Source organism: Pongo abelii, chromosome 5 (assembly GCF_028885655.2).
Source record: "Pongo abelii isolate AG06213 chromosome 5, NHGRI_mPonAbe1-v2.0_pri, whole genome shotgun sequence".
NCBI lineage: Eukaryota > Metazoa > Chordata > Mammalia > Primates > Hominidae > Pongo > Pongo abelii.
In genome coordinates, this window is record NC_071990.2 from 148918880 (window position 1) to 148939878 (window position 20999).

At 32.4% G+C, this 20999-nt stretch overlaps 1 protein-coding gene across 3 annotated transcripts in view; it reads left to right on the forward strand.

The window, feature by feature from the left end:
- STXBP5 (syntaxin binding protein 5) overlaps window positions 1–20999 on the forward strand; it is a 184983-nt gene that overhangs the window by 126858 nt on the left and 37126 nt on the right. The window contains exons 19-21 of one of the 3 annotated variants that reach the window (XM_024248132.3): window positions 6397–6462; window positions 11235–11294; window positions 11393–11440. In XM_024248132.3, coding sequence (XP_024103900.2) covers window positions 6397–6462; window positions 11235–11294; window positions 11393–11440 — 174 coding nt within the window. The remainder of the gene's footprint in view (window positions 1–6396; window positions 6463–11234; window positions 11295–11392; window positions 11441–20999) is intronic. The other 2 variants (XM_054558276.2, XM_024248133.3) reach the window with 2 other exon arrangements.

Below are 20999 nucleotides of genomic sequence, written 5' to 3' on the forward strand. Positions count from 1 at the left end.
GTGGTTTTGCTTTTTTTTTTGAGACAGGGTCTCACTCTGTCACCAAAACTGGTGTGCAGTAGTGCCTTCACTGCAGCCTTGACCTCTTGGGCTCAGGTGATCCTCCCACCTCAGCCCTCTGAGTAGCTGGGACCATAGGCACATGCCACCACACCTAGCTGATTTTTTGTATTTTTTGTACAGATGGAGTTTTGTCATGTTGCCCAGGCTGGTGTCAAACACATGGACTCAAGCGATCACCTGCCTCAGCCTCCCAAAGTACTGGGATTACAGGCGTGAGGCACCACACCCAGCCTGCTTTTCTTTTTAATATTGTAGGATTTTATTGCACATTGAGAAAGAACCACAGGAGCAAACTTTTCAGCTAAAATATAATGACAGGAATATTTGTATAATTATTATATAAAAAAAGCTACTTTCTAAGTTTTTGCTCCTTTTCATTGTTTGGTTTTTGTAAGACCAATGATTTATTGTTTAAACCATTTAATTCAAAGGAATCATTCCCATGTGGGGAAAAAAAGGAAAATGCAAAAGTAAATTTTATTTCTTTGAAAATATACCATTTTCAGATAGCTTTGATTAAATGTAAGCCCACACTCATTGAGAATTCTCTTTATAGAGTTCTTTTATGTTTGCTAGGTAATTAATATTAATTTTAAATGTTCTACCGTAATACCTCAAGGTACACATGTATACTTAGCTATATATACCAGTACTTCTTGCCCTTTTTTTATTTCATGACACACACAAAAAGATGGTATTTGATATATGGCACACAGGGTACACTAATGAGACTTCCAGTTGTAACTGGCCTGCAGGATCCAGTTTCCCCCGGGCCTGTCTTGCCCAGCTGGACCAGAGATTGAGGGCAACCTATTTGGGGCATACTTAACTCATTTGCAGAATACCGGTGTGTATTGAAACACCATTTGGGAAGCTCTGGTCTGTACTTCCTAACTCAATCCCCTCTGAATTAAACCTCATTCTGCAAATCATTTTTCTGTTGTGTTTGGTACATTATTAACTAATACTGAAAATTTTATAATTCATGGGGGAAAAAATGAGGGGATATAGACCTTTCTATTACTTTGGCTTGATGATTGAATTTTTCTTTTCAAAGTTTTGTTTTTCTGTTTTTGTTTGAATGTGATCATTTTGTCATGTAATATCTTCAGCAGAGATTGTTGTCCCAACCATACCATTCTAGTATTTTTGTCTCCTTTTACTTCTTCCGCTTTTCATTGCTTCACTAAGGTGTGCTGATTGTGACTTCTTGCATGTGCGGCCTTTCTAGCTTATATTCTGAATCTATGAAAAAACTACGTTCTTCTTTTTTAAGTAAGTCATTTATGCCTTGGCATGTTTGTTCTTTGTAAAATCATTGGGAGTTTTTGTGTTCATTTTTAAAAGAGCTTATTAAAACATTCTATGTCTAAAACACTGTACTCATTACTTAGATTCATCTCATGACATGTATATGAAAACAGCTGTTTAAATACTTGTGCCCCAATTCTATTTCTTTATAAAGCCAAGATACTAATATTTAATGCTAGAATGTTAGAAAATTATCATGATAGAGAAGAAATATTTTTTGAAGATAAAACCTTTAATTTATTTTACAAATGTGGTAAAAATTTCACTATCCATAAAATTAACCTCTTTTCTCCGTTATACCTTATACTAGCTTATGTAAAATTGCTAGAAATTAAATGCCTAGATTTATCTAAGGATAGAGACTGATTTTTACCATCTAATTTTAAAAATACTTTTTAAAATTTCACTGCATCCCACATTATGATTCTCCAGTAAACCTCATAATACATATTATTTATATTATTATTTGCTTTATTTTGTTATTGAAGAATTAGCTATTTAGGCACAGGAGAACTATTTGAGTTTTTCTTTATTAGTTTAAGATATTTACCCATTGTTATATCTCGCTTTGTCAATATTTAGGGTTGTGTTTTAAATAAAAATTAAAATTATATTAAAGTATGTTTTAAAATAACATCTTAAGAATATTTCTGACTCTAATCCCCCAAAATTTATAAATATTTGAAATAAAATTAAATATAGAATGATTGGTATAAAAATTCTTTGTCATGATGTAAAAAATAATATTCTTCCTAACACATATCTTTTATAACATATTCTTAGGTGTAGACCAAATATCATCAAATTGTTCTTCAGGCTTTTTTATAAGAACAGTTTGGAGAAATTTTTTTGTTTTTCTACAAATAGATGCTGATATATTTTTATAAAGAATGTAGTTCACATGAATTTTAAGACAAAACTGTTTAGGCTAAGTTTAAATGTGTCATAGCTGTATTACAATACAGTTGCTTTATTGAGTAAAATATAGGCTGTGTTTTCATAATAAAAATTCTAAAACTGTCACAAGGGCAAACAGTAATGAAGTATTTCAGCTACCCATATATCTGCTAAATATCTGATTCTACTAAAAATGAACTGTAGGATAATATATATATTGTTTTGCTGGTCATTTTATCATTCAGTAGAATGATAAAACTACTAATGATTGTGTGTATATTAAATATACTAATGATTGTGTGTACATTAGTAGAAAGCAGAACTAAGTAACTTTGAGTGCTACATTAAGAAGAGTCATTTTTCTCTCTGGAAAGTATGAAAGCTATTATAATAATAAAGAGAAACTAAATCCTAAGGTCCTTTATGTAAATGAGGCAGACCAAGCAATAATAGAAAGAATTTCAAGATAATTGGTGAATTTAAAAGGGATCCCCAGTTGGTGAAGGTCAAACATTTTACATTTCAGTTGATTTGAGGCACTAATTAGTCAGAATTCTAGAATGAGTTGCTATGTGCATATAGAAAATAGAAATGATCAATAGAAGTCAGCAGAAGTTCGCTAAAAGTAAGTTGTAGCAAAATCAATTTTACTTTTTTAATCTGGTAACTACATTGATGACTTATGACATAATGTTGCCTGAAGTTAATGAGGTATTGATAATTACTTTTACGATATTTTTGTGAACCAGACAGGTAGAAGTGACCTAAATACCTAGTTCAGTTTAATGATGGAAAGATTGATTAAACCAAGAGTCAGCAAACTATTGTCTGTAGGCCAAAACCAGCCTAGTGCCTGATTTTGTAAATACAGTCTTATTGGAAAAATACCATGTTTATTTGTTATGTGTTGTCTATAGCTGCTTTTGTGCTGCAGCAGAACAGCTGAATATTTGGTTTTGGCTGAAAAAGCCTGAACTATTTATTACTTGGATCTTTACAGAAGACATTTGCCAGCCCTCTCAGTTAAACCATGGTACTGGATTAATGTGTAGTCTAATTAACTCGATGTAGTGTGCCTCAGTTAATGGATATATTGTGTTGAATAACATAGGATTATGTTTTGTTGAATATTTTAAATAGTAAATGTAGCTTCCTGTCTGGACTTTTGAAAGAGAAGATATGCTTATAAGAATGGTCACTATTTAAGGGGGAGGTAGATATTGCATTTGATGGCAGAGTAACAACTCAAAAATATAATTTATAGGTAGAAACAGTAAATTTAAACCAAAGAAATGAGATTTATCAGCAATACATGTTGAGTCCTGAGTTTAGGTTATAAAGATTGATTGTTTACATATAGAACAGAAAACACAGTGAAACATAATTGGAGATTTTGTATAAGCACATCTAAGTTTAAATCTCTGCTCTTTTTATAAGTTTGTGATGCTAGAAAGGATATTTCTCTGAAGCTCAGTGTCCTCATTTATAAAATGAAGATGGTGACTGCCTCATAAAGTTGGTGTGATTATTAAGTGAGAGGACACATGTGGCATACCTAATCATGTGAGTGAACATTGCTGGCATTCAGGTGGTTGTTTTGTTACTGTTGACCACAACTTCGTATGTGCCAGTAATGTGGCAGAACTGCTGAATATATTAATGTGAGAAGTTTAGAACAGTTAAAATTACAGTTCTATGTTTATGTTGTATTTTCTCCTCATTTTTAAATCAGGGCATTATAAAAAGCAGATTTTATCCTAAAGCATGCAGAGCTTTTCTACCAGTTAAAAAAAAAAAAAAAAAACTCTAAGAGTGGCAATTAAGTGGACCATTTCTATAAGTAATTAAGTTTTTGTTCCTGTATAAAATGCCTACAACACTCAGTGCCTCAGTTTCTTCTTCTGTAAAATGAGAATAATACTATCTACTTCATTTGCTGCTGTTAGGGTTAAATAAATTAAGCACTTAAAATCATATCTGGCACATAGTAAGTACTCAGTAAATGTCACTTAAGACCACTTAGCTAATTGGGTTGAGTGAGATAGGTTTGAACAGAGCCTAGGTAGCTGTATTCCTAGGAATATTTGTTGAAGGGATTCTGGCAGTAATAGAGGGGATGGATTAGGTTACATGCTATGAAATTCTTTCGCATGTATTCACTCAACCATTCAACAGATATTGAGGCTACCATGTGCTATGCACCATTATAGGCAGCAAAACAGACAAAATTCTCTACCCTCATGGAACTCACATTCTACTGGAAGAGACACACACTTAAGAAGATAAGTAATATACAGTAGATTACATTAATAGTGCCGAGGGGAAAAGTAATTGAAGGAGGATTTGAAATATCAATGATGGAGTGTTAAATTTAAAATAAAATAGTGTCTAGATGATTTCAGGTTTAAAGGAAGTGAGAGAGCTATTATCCATGAGGATGTCTGGGAAAACAGTCAATCAAACAAAAAACATTTCATGCAAGAGAACAAGCTCAGTTTGCTCTGAAGCAGTACACCTGGTGAGTTCAAGGAACAATGAGGAGTCAGTGTGGTTGGAGAAGAGAGAGTACCAGTGGTGGGCAAGTCAGTGAAAGCAGCAGATAGTCTGAGAGGTAACAGGATACAGTATACTGTAGGATCATCTACATCACCTAACCAAGTAGGGTTGGACTTTGACTTTTACCCTGAGTGAGATGAAGGCACTGAATGGATTTTTAGCTTATTTAACAGTTGTTTAATTTAATATCTAAACTAAATCCTCTCTATCCACATTCTGTAATTCAACTCCTAAATGTTTCTTCCTCGGCCTTTTTAAGAATTATAACTATATCATATAAGTTTAATAACTTTTTTAGTCCATAAGTTCAGTAATTATTATATCATAAGGACCCTCAACTCACACCTTAAAGTGGTTTCCCCTAAGTATAATCTTTAGTAGCAGTTGACAAAAATACCAAGGGGGTAAAATTTCAAATTTGACCATTTTTATTCAGTACTAGTCACGTCATAAAACTGGAGTATGTTATCACTACTGTTTAGAGATCCTCTGTCTTAGTGTTCTATCAATAAAGAGTACATGTATATAAACAAATATTTTATCAAAGATTAAATGCATACCTATAATTACATCTATCATCTTAGAACTGTAAAAACCAGGTTTTCTTCCAGGACCATTAGTTTGATGAAGATTTTTTTTAAAACTACTAATTCTCAGGCTGGGCATGGTGGCTCACACCTGTAATCCCAGCACTTTGGGAGGCCTAGGTGGGTGGATCACTGGAAGTCAGGAGTTCGAGACCAACCTGGCAAACATGGTGAAACCCCATCCCTACTAAAAATACAAAAAAATTATCCAGGCATGGTGGGGCGCACCTGTAGTCCCAGCTACTTGGGAGGCCGAGGCAGGAGAATTGCTTGAACCCAGGATGCACAGGTTGCAGTGAGCTGAGATTGCACCACTGCACTCCAGCCTGGGCGACAGAGGGAAACTCCGTCTTAAAAAACAAACAAAAAAAATGACTAATTCTCATTCAAGAACTTCCTGTCTAATGAAAAAAACTAATATGTGCCTCAAAATAGGAAACTTTTCTTAGAAGCTGAATTCACTACTCATGTTCTCAGGAAATGTTACTTTGAACGCTTTCTCAGTGACTGTTGGAAATGTGACATCATGTCTTTTACCAAAGTAATAGAAAAGCAGATACTGGTGATACATACACATCCTGTTCATCGATGTGACACCTGACTTCTGAGGCTCGGACATGTGACTCCTTGCCCAGCTAGTCCAAACTCTTGATGTGTTTTTGTTTATTCATAATGTTTAGACAATTTGCAGGGGTTTTTATAACTTCAGTCACCAGGCAAATTTATAACATATTGTTTACTTTGTATTTTATCATAGATTATATTTTTATTTGTTTTAACTGATGAGTGCTGTATTAGTTTGAGGTATTTTAATATAAAATGTTTCTATCTCAAACCCAATGAGCATGGTATCAGTACCACAGTCTGTTTATTTATTGGGTTCTTTTAAATGGACAGTAGTTAAATGTGTACTATAAATAAAAGACAAAACTGCACTTATATAAATGTATGGGTTGATTTGTTTTTTGTTTTTGTTTTGTAGCCGGTCTGTGTGATATTAGTGAAGGGACTGTTGTTCCAGAGGATCGCTGCAAATCTCCAACCTCTGGTAATTTGTTTTTTTTTATTTCATCAGTAATTATGATTCTACAAAATCCAAGATAGCATACCAGTGTACATTTTGATAGATATGCATTTAAAATACATCTACAAAAACTTTCGTGTCATGTGTTTAGTCTTAAAATCTTAACTGCATTCTTTGAATTCTGATTAAGTGGAAAGAAATGTAGCTTGTGCTAAATAAAAATCCAAAACTTTACCTGCTGAGAATCATGTAATTGTTTATTTAACTTTCTTATATTTATACCTTTTTTAGAGAAAATATATTTTACTCCTTGCCATTGGATCAAATGTCTTAGTTATCTACAATCTTTAAACATTATGAAAAATGTTTAACACTTATAATCTAATCATGAGTGTAGACAATTAGAATAATTATAGACTAGTTGTATGTATTTTTATTTATGATGAAAATAGTTTCTGATATATTTATAGCTGTGTTAAAGCAGTTCTCATTTCTTATCTATAAATGGGTCTTTATGTGACCTATGTGTATATTAACACTTCAAAAGAATATTATTTTTATTATCTTTGGAGACCTCTTAAAATTAAGAGGATCTTGAATTTATTTTATTTTGGTGGATTGATCCTTTTCTAATCCTTCATAAAGTTAATATTATTCACCAGTTTTCTAGTGAAAAGATCATTCTTAGCATAAGTAACACTGTTGTTAAGACAGGTTTTGATCCTTCCATAGCTGGTATACTACATCAGAAACAATTGTAAGAATGGGAAATGTTGAGAAGGGTATTTTGTTTTACTCCCTCACATTTTAGTGTAATGTTTTATTATATCTAAGACTGCAAAAGCTTTTATGATGTTTGCCTTTTACAAATGCATTTTCCTGATATTAAACTAGTCGATCATTTCTTAAAGTTAAATGTACCTGTGCATTTTCTGACTTTCTTGTTCTTTAAACTTCACATTTAAATTTATTCATTAAACTAATAAAACATATGGAGGAATTGGTCACATAATTAGTACCTAATAAGGTTTAACGTTGGTAGAATTAAGTTTGAATGAATAATGTGAAGCAGGAGCTGTTTTCTCTCTCCTAGGACTGTTTATTTCTGAATTTGGAATTTAGAATTGTAATATCTTTTAGTTCTTACTTTTCTTCTAACTACATAAAATAATGTTCTGACCTTCTCGTCTTCCCCAAAATCCACGTAAATGCATTTGTCAGTATGTTAAGGATATAAGCCAGGGTGAACAATTTGGACATGGAACATGTAATATATTACACTTAAATATATTAAATACCATGGGAGATGTGTTTTAATAAGATTCAGCCCAAATAAACTAGTATTCCTTTTTATCCTGGGCCAGACTTTGAAAAAGTGGATACATCTAGCCCTTTGAAATAAAACAAGTGATATTTGTAGATAAGTGTATATTTAAATCTAAGTATATGAATATAAAAAGTAAATAAAGGTTAAAAACCCTGTAAATTCTCAAAACAGAGAAACTCAAACATGGTTCAGCATTTTCAAATATATTGCTCTTTGGTCCGTGTGAAAAGGAAAGTAATAGAGAAATTCCTATGTCCCTAGATACTTCATTGTTTCTATCTCAGCATGTTTGAAATGTAAAGTAAAAATTGCGACTTCAAGAAATCATTGATAAATCATGTATTCTTATCATTAGATATAGAAACCTTTGTTTAGTCTTTGATTATGCTCTGAAAAACATAAGAATTCTCTGAGACATTATGTTGGTTTCTACATACCAGGAAATACTGTTTTTTTTACAAAAAGTCAAACTTTAATAGGGAATAGTTGTTTCAGATAGCAGGAGATAGCAGTTATGCACAACTAGTAAGAGTATTACAGTAGAAACTAGAGTGAGATTCTGGAAAACTATTTTAATATAAATAATTTTGACACTGCATTTTTATAGCTTGTGTGTGTCTTTCTCAACTTGTCCATGTAGAAATTTTAATAGTAATTTTTGCCATCTATTATGGGTTAATTGTCTTACTCTGTATATTTGTAACTTTTTAAACCTTCGTTCCTGTTAACATTCTAATAGGAAAATGAAGAAATAATTTATTATTACCCCTCTGGCCAACACATGCAAATTCTACTGCTTTGCGATGGTCAAAAAAGAATAACAGATGGGATGAATTTGAAGTGAATCAAAAAAGCCACAAGGGGATCATGTTTTACAAAACATACAAATTAGTAATTAAATTACAAGCCTCAAATAGTTTCCACAATGAGAGTGATATAAAAAGGTTAAAATAGTTAAGTGATGCATTATAGATTATTAAAACCGATATAGCTAATATAAAATAAGTTGGTATTTATGGGAAAAGAAGAAATGTGTAAAGTGGATTGGGAGTTAAAATGAGTCTCGTAAATATTAAGTGGAAGACCAATATAGAAATATAAAGTAGGCATATGCCTTTATCAAAACCAGTAAGTTCATTTAAAATAATTCATATATGAAGGGAAACTTTTTTGAAAACCTTTTAAATCTCATAATCAAGATTTGTGATCTCAGCTGTTTAGTTAATTAAAATCAAAGCTATCTTCAGAAATCATCATGAGAAAAATCCATGTAATGCATATAGTTTGCCCTTTTCATTTATTTTTACGTAAACCAGTGGTCTCCCTAATAGAGAAAGTTAATTCTGCCTACTGAACATATGCATCCTGAACAAATGAAGGGAAAGACTTTCATTTGATCTTTACGTCAAAGAACTCATGTTGCTTTACTGAACACTTTAGTAATATTGGAATTTTTTTAGTACTGCGTGCAAATATACACACACACACACACACACACGTTAAAATAAATTTTTAAACTGTTAGATTATTTCAAGCTGAAGAAAACCCAGAGCCATACATACCATGATGTAAATGGTGCCTTCAAGTGCATTCATGATTTAGATGAAATCATGAAAAAACAATAAGCTGTACATATTATCTGTGTTTTATTGTAGAAATTTAGTAAATATATTCAAATAGGATAAGCAGAAAACTATTTTGGAGCTTTTGCATGAGCTGTCACAGAAGTTATAACAATCAATAGTAAGTATTTTTAGCTAGAAGAAAAATAAACCTCCTTGTTTTGTTTACATTACAGCCTATGTTGCCTTCTTGTATTTGAAAATATCAAATATTTTTCTAATTTTATTATGTATAGATATGTTATCCTGCTATTGCTTTGATATGAAATATATCAAAATTAGTATCAATAATACATTTTTGTACATTCATGTGGCTATTTTGTAGAGATAGTGATATTTTAAAATATATATAACATATAACCATTATTTAGAATTAAATTCAGAATTATATTTATATTAAAAACAACTATACCTATTTCTGTTCCTGGAAATGTTACTGAGCTCAGTGTTACCTGTGTGATGTTTTCTGAAGTGGGATTTATGAGGATCTGTAAATGATGTTTAACAGAAATAACATGGACTTTAAAAAGTAACCTTCTAAGACCACTATAAAAGTAATGGTTCTGCCAATGCTGGCAGGTTTTACTCGGTCAGAGAAAAGCTGTCAAGGACATTCACCACTTGACCAAGGGAAGGAAATACAATTTTATTGGAGAGTGTTATATGTGGTGTCAAATTTTGACCTGATTCATTAAGATTCAGTGGTTTTACTTGGATATTTTTAAAGCAGAGAAAGAAAAACCTTTTTATCTACTTCCAGTTACATTCTAGGTATTTGCCACTGGCAGAAAAGCTTTATGAATTCAGCAAATACTTAGAGAATTCTACATGTAACACACTCCACTAATCACAAAAGGGATACAAAAAGGAATCAAATGTGGGCCCTGCCTTTTGGAAGTTCATTCCAGTGAGGAAGGTCATATGTGCATAAGTCTAAAATAATAAGGTATTAAGTGGTTAGCATCATATGAGAAATACATATATAGATAAAACATTAAGGGAACTCAAAGGAGGAGAAGTGATTTATAGCTGGGGAGACTGTGAAAAATTAAATGGATGAGGTATTGAGATGTGCCTTTAAAGAATAGATGTCCAAAAGTGATCAAACAAAATACTACTTGAGATCACATTTATAATAAAAGATATGTTATAAATTAAAGAAATACTATGAGAAATTAGAAATTTTTAAGGAAAAAATTACCCAAAAAATCTTAAAGAAATATTAGGTAAGATTATATGATAATATTGAGAGTCACAGCCAAAATAAAATTAAATATTTCTTACCTCCATAAATTTAAGTAGACATTTGAACATATCTACAAATATAAGTATTATCTTCACTATTTTAAAGATCCCTTCTTGTACATTTTAAAGATTTCTATGATATGTAATAGAATGAATATACAGTTTTAAACTGTCAGTCTAACTCTAAAATAACAAGTTTTACCAGCAAATTTATAGTGCAAGATCTTGGTTCTGCTGGAGAAACCTTAATTCAGTTAATACTATCAAGAATTCCAGATTTTTTTTGAAGAAACAGTTAAACACTATTTATAGTTTTTTAATATATTTTCTAACATCTAATATACCAAGATTTTGCCAAATTGTTGTAGAGTTAATATTTATATATACCAGGGTCTACCATGAAAGATACTGCACTACTTATTACTATACTGTAATAGTATAAGAACTGTTATTTACTATATACATGGCCTCTTCTTGTGGTCACTAACATGATAACTTGTTTTGAAAGTTACCAGATTTTTTGTTTGTACATTTTTCTTGTTACAACTCAGTATTTATGACTGACCATGTACCTGTTCCTTCCATTGTCTTCATTTGTGTAGGTTCTTCATCACCACACAATTCAGATGATGAACAAAAAATGAATAATTTTATAGAAAAGGGTATAGTATCTTGATTTTAAAGTATTTTCTTTTATGTTTAATTTATTTAGTTTTCTTTGACTAGATTTTGACATTTTATATCAAAATATTATTTTCAGTGAAGACCAAAAGCAGAAAATTTTCCAAGATGGTAGCCAATGATATAGGTAGGAAATAGAAATTTCTATTTTGTTTCTAATCCTTGCTATATGCAGTGCTAACCCAACACCAGAAAATTATCCAGTGCATTGCATTTTTGTGTAAATTTGTTGTTCCTATGCTAAAAAATAATCTCTTGGGCTGTGTCTCTTCTAAACTCATTGGGGCAATAATTATTAAAAATCAGTTCAATTGGGTTGCAGTTCTTTCTCTGACTTACAGTGTGAATTTCTCTGTTAATTTTATTTTTGCTTTACTTTAAAATAAAGCAGGGTTCAATTTATGCCGTAAGTAACACAATTTTATACTCCGAAGTTTTGAAGCAATGGTTTCTTTATAGTTTTATTTGTGTTTTTTCTACCTTTATTCCGTCACTCTCATATTTTCAACACCCCGTATTTCAAGGAAATGGTTTTCTAAACGATTGACTCTTTTAAAAAGTCTATAATCTGTACCGCCTTTGGCAAAGTTAAATAGGAATTTTCTAGGACTTCCCCCACTCTCTCACCGCAAGTAAAAAATGCATTGCTTCTTGTGATTGTTTTTGTGAATATATGTTGAGATGAATTACTCAGTCCAAAGTTCTCAAAGTTTAAAATTAGGGAACAAAATATATAATCAAACTTTGAGGACATAATCAAATTAGGGTTTTAAGGTCACGAAAATTCAGATATTCTCCAAAGATTTTTAAAGTCTTGAAAAACACTTTTAGAAAAAGAGGATAAATTTGATCTTTGATTTAAATTCCAAATTTTTATCATACAGTTATTGTATTATTTCCTCCCAAAACCTCTATCACATATTCTTTGAATTCAGTCAAATTAGAGGAATTTCTAGGCAGATGGAATAGTTTTACTTTTTCTCAACTGATGATGTTTTAGATATGCTTAAATTTTCAAAAATTCTTAGAAGTAACATCCATGTTGTCTGTATTTTGTAAATTGAACCCTGTTTAGTCATATTAACGGTGGCTGACTGTTAGCCGCTTGTCATTTTTTAAATAAGGTGGTTTATTCTTGGGCAAAGGGCTCTTCATTTATGGAGAATCAATTATTTATCTTTGTATTTGTGGGGTTTTAGTGACTCTTTTGGTAATAGTTAAATCACTGTAATTATGTACTAGCACTATGGCACAATAGTCTTTAACCAATTTCATTTGTTGTGTATTCTATCTTAATAGTACGTTAGAGGTTCTTTTGTTGTCATATTATGCAAAAAGAAAAGATTTTCCTACTTACATTTTACTAAACAACTTTAAGAATTAAATTACCTAGGGATTTTACCTTGTATGAAATGGACTTTGTACATAATTAAATTTTTAAAAACAATTTTTCTGTCTTATATTTTGTGCTGGGGTTCTATTTATTAAATGTACTGACTACCTTCCCATTTTTTCTGTGTTTTAAATAGAATATGGAATACTTGAGCTTGACTATTTGAAAGACTACATTAGAAAATTTATCAGTGTTGATAATGGTATTGGAAGGATAGTTCTTTGATGACATTCTTGCTTTATTTTTATCTTATTGGTGAGTTTTACTTTTTGTCATGCCAGTTTCTGTAGTTATATATTTTGGGGAAAGCATGTTATGTTAACTTCATTCAGCTTTTCAAAATTTTGGTAGTACAGTTATGCATAATTATTTTTAAACCTCGGGAAGCATTGTTATATCCTTTGGCTTTGTTTGGAACCTTTCAGTGTGTTTTTTTTAATCACAAGATTTGGGTATATAGAAGGAAAGTTAGTGTCACAATTTTTTTCTTCTTTCAAAGGGAGACTGCCCCATTTTAGACCGTAAAGTTTTTTTTGCATTTGAAAAACTAGCACATTAGTTTATCTCCCTACATTAGTATTTAGTTTTGTTATAACAATTAGCATAAAATATGCTATTGAAAAACATAAAATGTCAATGAAACATTGGAAAAAAACTCACAGATCTTCTGAGGACCTCTCTGTCAAGACTGGTATTTTGTACGTGAAGCTATGGTGTCAAAAGTATTAGGACTTCTTGAGCATTCTGAACTCACCTTATCATCCGATCTGGTACCTGCTATGAAGTATCCTGAAACTCATGAACTTACCACCTCTTCTTCCTCAATATACAAGCATTTATAGCTTCAACTTATAGGTAGTTATACAGTGGCCGGGAAACGTAAGAATTAGTACCTCCAGGGTTGCACTAGTAAAAGAGCCACCTTGTGTGGAAGGTGAGTAAATAGCTTGGCCCTGAAAGTTTGCCCCTGAGTTTTACCTGTTCTTTGAGAGTAACTGCTGCTGGTGTCAGTCTGTGTGTGTGGGTGTGTGTGGGTGTGCTGTGGGTGGGTGGCACAGGATGGCAGTCACAATTTAATGGTTAACCCAAGCATGGGAAATCAACCACCCTACCTTTTTTTTTTTTAACTGCCTGACAGTACAGCTGAGATAGCTGAGACTATAATGATAAGCTTTTTGAATGTATTTAGCCTTTATCTTACAATTTTTCTGGCATGTGCCAGCTTTTTATAAATAATTTTTCTCAATCCACACAATAATCCCAGTGGGTTAGTTACTACCGTTTCCCTGTTTTACAGATAAGGAAACTGAATATAAGTAATATATTTGTTGGTATACAGCTAATAAATGAGAGCAGGATTTACACCCAGGTAGCCCCACTCCATGGTCTGTCCTCTTAAACACTGTGCTATGTTATCTCTTAATACAATTTACAGAAAACTAAAGGATTCAAAAGCAAATTCATGGTGTGATTAATAACCAGATAATTTGGTTATGGCCCTGTTCTATCTACACAATAATCTGGAAAAAAAAGATTAAGTTCTGTGTTAGAGCCAGATCATGGATGCCATCTTGGTACCCATCACTCAAGTATAATATAGTGTCTGGAAGTCTACCTTCCTCAAAGACTAGACTCAAAGGAAGGATAACTAGAGCAAACTCCGGAGTACCCTAGCCCATCTACCCAAAGCCTAGCTTCATAGTTTATTTTCTGATTGAAAACTAAATCAGATGAATGATCCTGACAATGACCTTGATCTTGCATAAGAAGAGCAGCCTATAAAAAAATAGCTTTAGTCTTGTGAGTTTGACAGCAAAAACATAACAGAATATAATGTAATTGCAGCATCCACAAAGAAAGCTTCATGCATGTAGTGTGTATGCATATGGTAATTTGTTTTGCCTGTGTATACCTTGTAAATTTTTATTAGTAAAATCTTGATTGCCAACATTTTCAAAATCCATAGTTTTTCTTTACTGCTATAAATCACTTAGTAAATAAGATAGGTTATCAATTTTTTTATTTACTCATTATTTGTTTTACAAAAATTTGAAAGTATAGAGTTTCACAAAGCTTTTTGTTATTTTTAATTTGTATAAAATAGTCCTACAATGCATATCTTTGTTAACAATGTGTTAATCAAATTTTTCATGATATCCTTATGAATAAAATACAGCCTACATGCTAGCATTGTTTGATAAATTTGAAACTACATGATTAACCTTTTCTAAAGATTATTCTATTTCATTATGGTTTTGTTTCATGCTAAAAGTAGATTTCTAGCTGGAACCCATAGTCTGTGACCTGGCCTATATCCAGTTTTATTACTAATTTTCTTATGGAAGGAATGATTACCAAATTCCTTCTGGTTACACGAAGTTATGAGGGGAAAATAATACTAAGGATAAAAAATAATGACTCAAAATTATGGTTACTTAAATGAGTGCTTTGCCAAAAACAAGTAGAAATAATAGCTTTATTTATTGGACACCTCCTAAATTCTAGACACTATACCAGGTATTTTTTTTATGTAGTATTTATTAATAAAGGGAAAATTATATTTCCAAGGTTACTTTTATCTCTCCAATTCTGAGTTAGCATAATTATTTAGGTAAGAGTTAACTTACTTAGCAAAAACTGGAATAATTTTTTAATTCAGTTTAAATGACAATAATGTTCAAGTGCTGTTTTTATTCTCTTACACATGAATCTCAGTGATTCCTTTTTTAAAGTGTTCCAAGATAACTAAAATCCTCTCTTTGTTGTTTTATTCTACATCACTAACTCATTAACTCACACAATTTTAAAGCAGTTCTAACACCTTTATTTTTCAAGAAAAGAAATTGAATGTCAGAGCAGTTAAGTGACACATCCAAAGTAATGCCCCATGGTAGTGACTTAGGACTGGAATCCAGGCTTCTTGAGTCTTGTTTTACTATGTATGGCATGTTTCACACTTCATACTCAACTATCTGCTTTTTCTTTCTTATGTGATTGCTTTTTCTTGTGTGTCTTCTCGATTCTTTTGTATCTAGAAGTTAAAAAATAAATTCACAAAGGTTCATTTAGATTTGTTGCCATATGAATGAAAAAGTGTATATTAAGTCGTATTTCAAGTTATCAGATTATTTTATTCATTGTAAAACTCAAAATAGTGCTGGTATTTCTACTTTACATTCCCCAGTATTCAACCTGAAACGTGGCTATTGAATTTGTAGAATTTAGCTTTTATATTCAATCCACAAGATGGCTATTGAAAGAAGAGACACTCAGTTTGAAAGGGATGATTAGTAGTGTACAGTGATACCATTTTTACAGGTGATTTTAATATTTTCTATTTTGAAAGAAAATTATTTCTTGCCCTTAATTGGTCAAGAACTAAATTTTATAGGCAGATACTTCAAAATTATTATATGAGTCTGAGTACTAGCAAAATCTTTTTTAGAATGAATAAAAATTGGAAAGTATTGGCATATTGTATATTTAAATTTAAATTTTACTTTTGAATGTATTTTCTGTCAAATTTCTTAATAAAATATGCTGGAAAGTCTGTGTTTCATATTCCTGTACTTATTGTATGTGTACTGATCCCTCTATTGAACTTTTTTTACATTAAAAGGATATGCAATGACCTTTCTAGAAATAAATTGTAGTTTGCTTCCTAGCATAAAGAAAATTAGTCTGAGTTAGTTACATTACTGAAATAAACCTTTGTCAACTATTATTTGAACAAAACTATAAATGTGGCAATTTATATTCTGTCATTACTTATTTTATTAGTTTGTTAGGACAGCCACCACAAAATACCACAGACTGGGAGGCTTAAACAATTCGGGAGGTTAGAAGTCCAAGATCAAGGTGTCAGTGGGTTTGATTTCTTCTGATGCCACTCCTTGGCTTGCAGACAGCTGCATTCTCATTGTATCCCCACATGGGTTTCTGTGCAGAGTACAACCCTGGTATCTGTGTATCCACATTTCTTCTTCTTATAAGAACCAATCAAATTGGATTAGGGCCCAGCCTAAGGACATCATTTTAACTTAATCACTTCTTTAAAGGCCCTGTCTCCAAATATAGTAGAGGAACTGGGGCTTAGGGCCTCTGTATATGAATTTTGCAAGAATACAATTCATTCCATAACACTTACTGTGTTAGGTTTATGTAATACCTTGTATTCTGTACAGAATTCTCTTTGAGATGTTGCAAAGAGTTTAATTATGATGTTATTTAGACATTTAGTTTTATGAATGTTTGGAAAGCAGATGAATTGAAGACAAAAGCTCTGGGAGTTCAAGAATGAAAAGAACTTGGTATAGTCAAGTCTTTACTAGACAAGTACTGATATCTTTAAAGATTTACCTCTATTTCCGGTAATAGATATAGATTCTATGGGTATTTCCAGAAGTCGTCTTTTTGATTAACAGGTCTGTAATTTGCCCTCTTTTTCACTTTATTTCTTTTCATTTGTGAAGAAATTCATCATTCTATAGAAGTAAAATTCCAGTGACAGTTTTAGTTCATTTATTCATTGCAATTATTTATTCATTGTGTTTATTAAACACACATTAAATGCTGGAAACAGACATATATAGAGTGTTTACAGGATAAATTCTGTTTCTGAACTCCTGGGATGTTTTAGCATGGGAGATAGACATTGGTATTATTAGTTCTAATGGCTACTAAAATACGTATGATACGTGACAAGAGAGTTTCTACTTCTTGGTTCCACTTTTCTTCTTGGATTCCTTGCTATATCCTGCAAACTGAGTTTTAATTCCTTTACTATCTCAGTTGTTTTATATAACACAAGTACATTCCAACATTATCCCTTTCAAGAGAGTAGTGTTGGATCTCTGCCTGTGGTGACAAAAGTAATATTGTCATTTTATCCTAATTGTTGAAACTCTCAGTATAAACAAAAATCAACTTGCTTTTATGACAGCTTCATCAATCATAATTCTTTTTACCTTTTACCTTTACGTTATTTTTTACTATAAATTTCAGATTCTAAAAAGTGAAGTTATAGTTCTGTTTTTCTTTCAAGAACGCTTGTTTAGAAAAAAGATGTGGACACAGTGGGTAGAAAAATTAAAGGGAAATTACACAACATCTGTTTAATTTGCTTCTCTTGGACATCATACATCTTTTCTTGGTATTGAAATTTGCGTTGCAGACATAATTATTGTGATCAGGTATAACTTCATTATTCCTACTAAACAAATGCAGCTCTTTACTGTTTATACAACCAGACAGTTTGATGTCCTTATTCAGGTTTATAAGAAGAAAGCAGTGACCCACCTTAACAACCTGCCTACGCTCTCTGAGACTAGTTTTCCTCAGACTGAAGAAACCTTCTGTCAGAGGCAAGGGTTGAAGAATACACAGTGGAAGAAGAAAACAGAAACAGTGTGTCTTTGAATAACTCATCCAGATTGCATGCTTTCAGTTTGAAGGTCACAATAGAAGATGAGTAACTTCAAGACATGAACAGAAGTTTCTTGATAAGTACAGTGAAACGAGCTAGCTGGGTAAATGAGTTTCGTAAGTGATTCTGGGACTCTTGGGAATTAGAAATATGAACATCATAAAATTGTTGGACAAAGTCTACAACCTCATCATCACAAAGTTATACCAGTGTACAGGGTACAAGCCAGGAGGACCGACTGACTAGAGGTTCTCCAGAGATGGGTCTGCTTCTTGTGGTGGTCTTGCCATCAAGGAGGTTGACTAAACAGACCTGAAGCGAGTATATTCCCCAGAAGTCACAAAAATTGAAAGATACACGGCCAGGTGCAGTGGCTCATGCCTGTAACCCTAGCACTTTGGGAGGCCGAGGTGGGTGGATCACTTGAGGTCAAGAGTTCAAGACCAGCCTGGCCAACATGGTAAACCCCATCCCTAATAAAAGTACAAAAACATTAGCCAGGCATGGTGGCGGGCACCTGTAATCCCAGCTACTGAGGAGGCTGAGGCAGGAGAATTGCTTGAACCCGGGAGGCGCAGGTTGCAGTGAGCCGAGATTGCGCCACTTCACTCCAGTGTGGGTGACAGTGTGAGTCTCCTCCAAAAAAAAAAAAAAAAAAAAAAAAACACTTTTAGCCAGAAGTTCAACTTTAGGCCTTAGGTTTGGGATTTAACCGCCCAATAAAAACAACTATAAATTGGTCAAAAGATACAAGCTTAGTATTTCCAGGCATTGAACAACAGGCTTTCCAGGACTGTCATCCTTGAGAAAATGGAGATACATGAGGTGAGCCCCACGTTTCTCCCACCTTTCTGCTCAGCTTTCTGCGACAGAGCACGTTCCTGTTGCAGCACAAGTGGAGCTGCAGTATCAGAAGCTAAGGAGGCAGAGAGTGGAATTGTGGGTTGCTGGCATGACTGGAATATTTGCTAGAGAGGAGGAACTGCTCCAAGAAGTCCTAGAAATCTCTGGACATTCAAGCTAGGTCCTGAGAACTGTATATTTTAAATGCTTGCATTGGAACTGTTTTAAACCAATGATCTCAAGTCTTTGTCTTAAGTTAGAAAAAGAAGGGCAAATTAAACGCCAAGTTAATAGAAGGAATAAAATAGCAAAAAGTAGGTATTAATGAAATAATAAATAATAGAGGTAAAGAGTTTTCAAGGATGAAGGTGAACAGTTTTCAAGTATGAAGACAATAGGCAGATATTTCTAACCATGAAAGAAGCCAAGGAATACAGCAGTCGTTTTTAAAAACTACCTCATGATGAAAGTTCCACAATTAAGTACTACAGCAAAATAACCCAAGAGATGGAAAGCCATGGTAGGAAGACTGATGTTGATCTTTAAATCCATTTAAACTTAAAAGCTACACTAAACCTTTGTGCAAATTGTGATTATAATATACAATATGTTTTAAAACTTATAAATGTGAAAATAATATAATAAAAATCAAGAAGAAGGAATGTTTGATCATAAAAGGAAAAGAGGGCTACTTTCCTGATCTTTCATAGCTGAGAGCCAATATTTACTGTCTAATACTTATAGAAATATTTCAGCCTCTGAATGTTTTTCACAACATATTTTGCTATCCTTGGAGCTTTTAAGAAAAGATGTATCTTGTAATAAAAAAAAGTTTGAAATATAGTAGTTCCTTTAGTTTCACTTTAGTTAGATGTAAGGAAAAGCAAATGTTTATTGTATTTAAGCATATAGTATCACAACTTTCTGCAAATATTTATTAGTGGCTATCTGTTTACAAAGAAAGATATCAGATGGATGTTCAATTAATTTAATGATTATTTCTGGTTAGGATGTTGGGTGATTGTTTTTAATGTGTACTTTTCTGTATTATTTGAATTCTTTATAATAAGAATGAATTATTTTTACAAAAACAGTTTAAAATTTTAGTTTAAATGTTAATAATGGCATTATGTCTGGTTAACAATTGCTCTCTGAGGTTTTCCCAGCTTTACACTAAAGTACCTATGAAATCAAAGAAAAACATGGACATTCAGTTTCAGCAGGAATTAGGTAAGGATACGTGATCACAACCCAAGTCAACATTGCCACTCAAGACAAAGCCTTGGTAGATACTGCACAGTTCTCCTGCCTGCCACTTGGAAGCATTTAGATAGATGCCTCTTCATGCAAGGGAAAGAAACCCATTACAGACAACCTAGGATTTAAATCCTTTCCCTCCCTTCCTCCCTCTCCCTCACCTCTTTACTCCTACTCCCTGCTCCCACCCTGTGAAAGGCATGCATGCAAAATAGACAAGATTCAGAGGTAGATAGGCGATAACTAGTTAACATTCAGATTGCTCAGCTGCACTCAATACAGTAGCAAAATCAACCAACTTCTTAAGTTTTTAGGGGATATAGTTGTGAGCAAAACTTTGACATTTTACCAAAGTTATGTATGTTTTTCTTTGTTTTCATCTAAACAGTTTTTGTAGTATTATGCTTAATATACTTTTGAAAAAATACTAAAGGCATACTTCAGAGCTCCTTGGGAGTTGGGGGAGTAGTACTGGCATTAATTTCCTCTTATAAAACTCTATCCTAAGGAAATCCAAAATATATGTAAAGATTTATGTACAACATTTTTATTCCTGTATATACTGAAAAATTGGAAAATGCCTAACTGATTCGTAAGTGTTCATATAAATATGCAACCATTAAAATATACTGACAGTTAATGACATTAAGAAATGCTTGTTTTAATAGTGAAAAGCGACAGGATACAGATTTCTTTATATAGTTGATCTCAACTATGTAAAGAAAAGTGGATTTTTGAAAGTGGTAGGAAATATGCAAAAATGTTGCT